Source organism: Fukomys damarensis, unplaced genomic scaffold, assembly GCF_012274545.1.
Source record: "Fukomys damarensis isolate Sample0158 unplaced genomic scaffold, DMR_v1.0_HiC HiC_scaffold_8, whole genome shotgun sequence".
Classification (NCBI taxonomy): Eukaryota; Metazoa; Chordata; class Mammalia; order Rodentia; family Bathyergidae; genus Fukomys; species Fukomys damarensis.
In genome coordinates, this window is record NW_022900920.1 from 23,686,409 (window position 1) to 23,694,036 (window position 7,628).

At 46.8% G+C, this 7,628-nt stretch overlaps 1 protein-coding gene across 19 annotated transcripts in view; it reads right to left on the reverse strand.

The window, feature by feature from the left end:
* Positions 1-7,628, reverse strand: part of Tcf7l2 (transcription factor 7 like 2) — a 263,597-nt gene that overhangs the window by 154,637 nt on the left and 101,332 nt on the right. For 14 of the 19 annotated variants that reach the window (XM_019209019.2, XM_019209017.2, XM_019209022.2 and 11 more), the window contains exon 3: positions 5,232-5,375. The exons of 4 other annotated variants lie outside the window; for them this stretch is intronic. In XM_019209019.2, the coding sequence (XP_019064564.1) occupies positions 5,232-5,375 (144 nt within the window). The remainder of the gene's footprint in view (positions 1-5,231; positions 5,376-7,628) is intronic. One more of the 19 variants, XM_019209018.2, reaches the window with a different exon arrangement.

Sequence of the window (7,628 nt, forward strand, 5' to 3'; positions counted from 1 at the left end):
TGGATTTATTTGGCTTCTTCAGGGACCAGACGGGCTTCCACCACCTACGCCCCAAACTGGAAGACAAAAATATATTAAGGACTGATTTTTTTTTAATGCAAACAAGCTTGAAACGGCCTTTCCAGAAAAAACTGGAAGGCACAGAGAAAAGATGAAAAGCACTGCAGCTCCTTGTATAGTCTCTCACTAAACTAGCAGCAGTTGATGCAATAAATAAGGTTCACAGGGCACACTGATGAGGAAAGATAAGAACCCAGATCTTCCATTTTGCTTACCTAATAAGAACTGCCCTTAAGAAAAATAACTGCCTTAAATTCCAAAATCTGGGCTACACTGTGGTCTCCCTCTGTTTCCAAACCCTGAAGATTTACCTCACTGACATCATTACAGGGATTATGACAGGAAAGGACTCAGAGATAGTGCTATCACACCAGAGACAGACAGACCCACCAATGGAAAACACCCCCACGCACACTAAGAACTGACCCAGTGTTTTTATTTTGGGACCCTGGAAGGAATAAAATGTCGTAAGGCTAATGAATACTCTCCCGTGACACAGTTTGGCCCGTAAGAACTCATCTGTCACCTCACAGAATTAAAAAAGGGGAGGATCCAAAATAATAAATGATGACAACATCCAAAGGCCCAAGTCTTCTCTACCAGTGACCTCTGCTGCAAGAATGCAAAGAAAATGTGTGACTCACAAAGAGTGGGGGACAGGAAGGCGCCACTGAGATAAGTCACCGATACAGGCTGCAGAGTCTGCCAGGTGCCGGGGGTCCTACAAAGCCTGCACGCCCATCTTGCACACGGGCCGCTCTTTAGCAGGTTCCCCCTTTGGCGGGCACCTGCATTTCCCACCCCGCACACCAGCGGGGTCATGTCCCAGGGACATGCGGACCATTCGTATGGACGTCTCTTTTCAGTCCAAGACATCAGAGACAACACGCGAAATGGGGCACAGGATGATCTCCAGACCTGTGGTCCACTTACTCTGCCGGGGCAGTTTATCCCCAGAGAACATTCATGCACATACTGAACCTACAAGACTTTCAAGAAGAAACTCTGCAAAACGGAAAAGAGAAAGGAAGAAATGACATATTACAGCGGTCCTCCCCTTGCCACCCCGTCTCATAAGCATGGAGGAAGACAGGCTGCTGTTTGAGTTTTGGACCGAAAGATTCAGGACTATGCAAGGAAGCCATAGGTCGTTTGCACACGAGGACATTACAGAATTCTCCAGAATCATCTTGCCTCCACCACTTTCAACTTATGCCCTCTGCCAACTGTGTTACAGCAGTGGAACTGAGAGAACCTTCTGTGTTCAGGGGCCGCAGGCAAGCTGCCAAAGGATAAGCACTTCTAGAACAGATAACCAGTAATACGCTTATGAATATACTAGTATATTTTAATACATAAAACATACACAGGAGTTTCTATGATTAAGAGATACAAACAGAAAATAATATGAGCCCACCTAAAAACCTTAAAGCACATTTTTTTTTTAATTAGAAGGAAATATATCACCATATTAACTTTGCCTTTGGGGGGTAATTTTACTGTTTTGCTCACCTTGCTTCTAATCAGGAATGAGGGAACAAACGAGTTCTAGCTTAGCAGAATGCTAGCTAATCCAGAGTTAAAATGCAATGATTTATACATTGGCAAAAGCTTCCCCTGCAAGGCACTATGCGGGTAAATCCAGATTTTCCATACATAACATGTACTGAAAAGTAAAGTACCCAGGAAATGAAGTAATATCTATATTTGTTTCAAATGACTAACAAGCAAAATAAGGCTTTGGCCATGATGCCATGCTTTTTAGAAATCAGACATATAATAAGCCACAGATTTATAGGATGTGGTCTAATAAACCTACGAAAAGTTTCATTTCCTCTTACCAAACTGGTTAACTCCCTGTCTATGTGACTAGCTTTGCAAATTTAGCAGAAGTCTCTTTTTTCCCCTCAAATTTATAGGCTGAGAGGTTAATGAGCAAGTAGCAGCAATTCTGTGACCCCTCTGAAAACACACAGGCGCATACACCTAAAACTGAATAAGAACAGGCTCCAGCAAAAGGGTAGGGTCAACCAAACATGAAGAAAGGACTGAGAATACCATCTTGCTAATCCAAAGCCACTGAACAGATCAGGAAAAGTTTACAAAAATCCTGAAGAGGAAGGAAGCAGGGAATAAGGGAAGGGTTCAGAAAAAGAACTTTCTAAAAGTCTGTTTGCAAGTATTTCAGTGGAAACAGTATTGACTAAGCAATTACAGGAAAAAACATTTTCTTTCTTATCTGAATGTGGCCATGCCTTGGGTCACACCCTATTATTGTCACTATTGGCCATGTTAATAGCCCCAATGCAGTGACTTTGTGTGGCTAGCTTTAAAAATATACATGAATAGCTAACTAGAAAGTGAGTCATGCCTGCTCAGGTGGGTATTGACTTTCTTAGTCATATTTACACAACTAGTCTACCGATCTGAATTCCTATAGAAAGAGATCTAAAAGGTTAGAACCAAGCTGCCTTGCAAGGAAAGAAGAAAGAACAATGAATGTTTAAATGGATGGAGTTGGAAGTATCCCAAATGTGAGACATGAAAACTGAAAAACTGGATGCCCTGAATCGGTAGTTCCCTCCCAACAAGCAAGGCCAGATGTTAAACAGGACCAAAGGCGTTCTCCTTGAACCATGGACAATGGCCATGTACGGTGCTCACTCTCCGGTCAAGTTGCTTAATCTCTCTGGGGCTCATTTATCTTGTCTGCAAAACGGAAATAACTCAGAGTGGCTCCTTCTTAGGCTTGTTGTTCAGTTTTGAATTGTGAATACGGTGGTACAAATCTTTTTTATTAGCGCCTGGACCATAGGAACCTGGTGTTAAATGTCAGGGGATCTCCCTAGATACCCGGGACAGCGAGCCTGGCTTCTATTCCATTACACCCTGTTTTTACAGATCCAGGAATTGCATTACAGAGGAGCAAGCACCTTGCCAAAAAAGGTGATAGAAGGCTGGGCTCAAACCTGTTTCTCCTGGCCGCCAATCACGGGCACGTTCCACCTCGCTCCCCAGAGCCATTTCTAGCACTTGTGCTGTGGGCGGGGATTTTCACACCCCACTGAAATTCCTGAAGAAGCAAGGACTAGAGCACACAAACTTCCACAAAGTCCTACGTGCAAAGCAACTGCTGCAGCAACTGCCCATGCCATGGACTTAGGTCAGTGTGCAGGTCCCCGAGAACCCTGCTGGTCCTACACCTCTCAGATACCCGCTCTCCTGACAAGCATTCCCTTTCTTTACAGCTCATGTGACGGAAACTGAGGCACAGGGCAATCGGGTAAACTGCCCGAGTTGGTACAGTCCACAGCAGTGTGTTTGTGTCCCGCGTGTCCACAGTTCATATTTGGGCCTCATGCAGAACGGCTGCATTTTGGGACTTCCCTGGGAGACGTTTCTCTGTCCTGAAGACAAGGCTGAAAACTGCTTGCCGTCACTGGCGCCAAGAACTAATCAGCTCCTGCGGACCTTGAATTATAAGGAAGAAACCCAATCTTTCTCTTTCAGTTTCCTCATTATCAAAATGGGTACCCAGTTCTCCTTTATCTCCCTCCTAACTCTGACCAGAGATTAATGAGTTAGCATTTGCCAGGTCCTGGTGGGTGAACAGCCTTTTACTCTAGAAGGTTGGCATGAACAGCCATGCTTTATTAACAGCAGACCAGGGAGGGGCTGTGCGGGAAAAAAAAAAAATCTCCCAGCGGGCATGGGCAGTGTCGAGGGTCCCCCTGCTCTGTGAGGACACACCACTCCAGGCAGTCTGGGTCAAGCATGGTCAAGCATGGCCGAGCACAGGCCTGGGCAGAGAAACAAGACAGCGAGAGAAGTTCAGAAGACTTTAGAACTGTCTTGCACTCTTGATTCCCATCCGGCTTCTGTGAGCGGTCACACTGCAGGGTTTCCACAGGACATCAATCGTGAGTACTAGCTGGGAAGCCGCACACGTTAAAATACAGAAAGGCAACCTTGTTGTGGTATCAAGTGAGAAGAAAATACAAACGTGTCAGGTACAATTCCAACTTCAACATCTTTAAAGATGAATGCACATGAAGGAAAGGTAGACATCCAAATATGAAGAGATTATCCACACACAGTAAGAGAGTGGGGTTTACATTTTCTTCTACATACTTTTCCACATGTCTCTAAGTTCTCTTAAATAGTTATTAACTGCTCCTTACACTGTCACACACATAAGGATAATTTACTCCAGTTTTCCAAAGGCAAGACATAGATGCATGCGTGTTCTTTATCACTCCAGGTCTCTGCCCACTTGAGAAACCACATTTTCTGCCCCAGTAGCCTTAGCACATAGCACAGCACCCAGCACCTAATAGGGATACATAAATATTTTAAAAAGATAGACAGACACTGTACCGACTGGCTCATGAACATTCACTTGTCTTAAAAAAGAAAAAAAAACCCACTAACATTAGTACTAAGTTATTTGCTGTTTAAATCTAAGGATTACTTTTAAAAAATTTCATCTGCATTGCCCTTTGCTTTCTTGAAGATAAAAGCATGTTCTCTGGGACTGCTAATTTGAAGAGAACTGTCACTCGTGAGCACAGAGCAGTGTGGGGTATTGACGTGGTATTGAATTATTTAAAGGAAATTAACAATGCTTCCTGTCCTTGGAGAGCAACATCTGTGAGAAAAGCTATTCACGGCTGCCTCCGGTAGGAATCCTTGCGGAGGAGGAGCGAGCCATTTCTCAGCACCCTGAGTTTTAAAAGAAAAATCTCTTAAGTTCTAAATTACTAATAACAAAGGCAAAGTTTAGGTGGTAACATCCCTCCCCCGGGAGCTATAAAGAGTCCCAGGAAATTACTTCCTGGGGGTCAAGTTTAATGGGATGACACGCTGCTCGTCATTCTCACGGAAGCCCTCGTGTCACACTGGAGCGTGTGGCCTTTGCGGAGAGCCGGGCACCTGGAATGCACAGTAGCACCACCTCCACCCTCTGCTTGTAAACGGGCATTTTTATAGCTGCGATATCCCTATCAGCGGTCAGTGCAGCCAGACATCACGGCACCTAGGCGACTGTGACCCAGTGAGAATCAGGGATGGTGGCAGGCAGACGGCCCTGCCCTGGTGCGAGGCACCTTTGGATGGGTGGCTCTTTTTCAGAGCTAGCTCATCTCATACCGTCATTCTGCTCCGAGACCTACCTCCACACACCAGGGCTCCCCAACCTTTTGGAGGGAGTAGCTCCTTTTCATGTCCCTGAAGACTTGAGTGCTGACAGTGAAGTCTGAGGGGGGGTAGAAGTGCTGACAGTCATGTCCCTGAGTGCAGCAAGGGAGGGGGCTCTGCTGCCAGGAAGAAAGGGGAACAGAGTGAGGCTCGGGAGGGGACCGCGGTCACCAAGGCATACACAGTCCCCAGCCTGACTTCCTGCCCTAGCCCGCATTTCTCTAGAAGCTGCACATAATGAAGATCACAGTTCCCAACGCGAGCCCAGAACTCTTCCACCTCCCTGCTGGGTAGGGTCAGCAGGGCACCTCAAACAAAAGCCCCCTCCATGCGGCCTTCCTGCTGGGGCCCCAGCCCTCCCGCTCTCCTGACCAGATGTGGCTGCTCCTTCCTCTGAGCCTCCAGAGCCACCTAGCTGATGCCCTTCCTCTCAACTTACCTTACTGATGCTTCTATTAGCTGAACTATGTGAAACTGCTGGCACCCACCCTGAAAGACTTAACGGGCATAAGGGTCCGCTCGACACTTGAGCTGTTGGTGGCTATGATGCATCCAACGCCCTTCTTCATCTCTGCACAACTACAAGGCTGGGTGAAGAGCAATGATGCCATCATCTCTGAAGCCCTCGGAAGACGGGACAGCACACACCTTCAGTGCTGGGAAGCAGGTGCCGAATGGCATTTCGAGGCCACTGAAGCCCTACGTATCCCAAGAGCTCTGACAGGGTACTCACTGCCTCCTCCACCCTGGGCCTTGGATGGGAATGTGCTTGCTAGTCCATTCTTCCTCACAGCCACTCAGGAGGTAGGAGTGCTATGCCCATTTCACAGAGCAGGAAACTGACTCAGAGACGTTAAGGAGCATGCCCAAGGTCACAGAGCTAGTCCTGGTAGAGGAGAGTAGAGACCACGTTTGAACCAACTCACGGAAACGGCTGCTGTGTAAACCTGTCTGCCTGCCCAGGTGCTTTCCGCGGCTCTACATACAGGGTAGATAGTTTAAAGCTGAATTTAGGGGTATAAAGAAAGACCTGGGGGCCAAGAGGCACTATTTCACAACCAGGAATCAGCACCCTAATGTCCCTTACAGGGGAGGGGATCCAGGCCTTTTATGTTCATCATAAAAGATACATTGTGTCTTCTCTCTATTCCCACCGTTCACATTTTTATATACAAAGGAACCAGAGCAGCCCTGGTGATGACGCATAACCCCACACTGGGGGAGAATTACAGGTTCAAGGTCAGCCCAGCCACTTAGTAAAACCTTATCTCAGAATAAAGGGGGGGGGATCAGCACAGTGCAAAGGTTCTGGGTTCAGCCCCCATGTCACCAAAAAGAAAAAGAAAAAAAAAAAAAGAACCCAGCCAGTACACGCCTGAGTTCCTAGCTACTGGGGAGGATGAGGCAAGATTGTCAAGTTTGAGGACAGCCTGGTGACTAAGCAACATAGAGTCTCAAAATTAAGTTTAAAAAGGCTGGTGGTATAGCTCAGCATTGCTTCCATCCCCAGTACCACCAAAATTTTTTTTAATTAAAAAAGTTATCTCACATGCATATAAAAGAAGAGTCCGTGAGCAATTATTTTATCCTTCTTAATTCTGAGTAATAATAATAATTTAGGACTAAGAATATGAGACTGAAGTATCATTCTGAAATTCACTGTTGGAACTATCAGGATGAACACAGTGGGTACAGATGATTCTGGAAGACAGGAAACAGCAGCCACACCCCTGGAAGGCCTTGCCTGGCCACTACACGGCATCCAGTCTCCCCAAGTAGATGAAAGCCACCCAGAGTGCTTTCCCCACAAGAGAGGGGGCCACTCTAGGGCCCCTGCTGGCTGCAGTTTTTAGGGGCCACCAGCAGCTGGCAGCCCAGGAATCTGCCCCCTGGAGAGACAGCACCGTAACCCACTCCCCCCTCTGCCCAAGAAGCAGAGACCCCACCCTGCGCCAAACTCCAGTGAGCACTGGTGAACAGATGTGAGTCAGGAGGCCAACAGGAGCGATCAGCCCAACTTTACAGCTCAGGTGGACATCTCTGCCCTGCTGCAGCAGTGACTCACTGAGTGCCACCCTCAAAGGCAACACGGTTAACCCTCCAATTATTTCTGGCAGAAACCCAGCAACACGAATTTAATTCTTGTCTGTTCCCTTTGTTTCCTAACACAATGCTAAGAGCAAAGATGCAAAGTTCCCAAGGGCGAGTGCCCCAGAGGAGGAGCCTGGAAATGGAACACAGCCAAGCTTTGTCACAGACCACTTCATTTCCTCCCTGGTCCCCCTTGTAGGACTGGGAACAGAATCTTGGGCCTCCTCACTGAGCGACATTCCCAGGTTTTTTTTTTTTTTTTTTTTTTTTTTTTTTTTTTT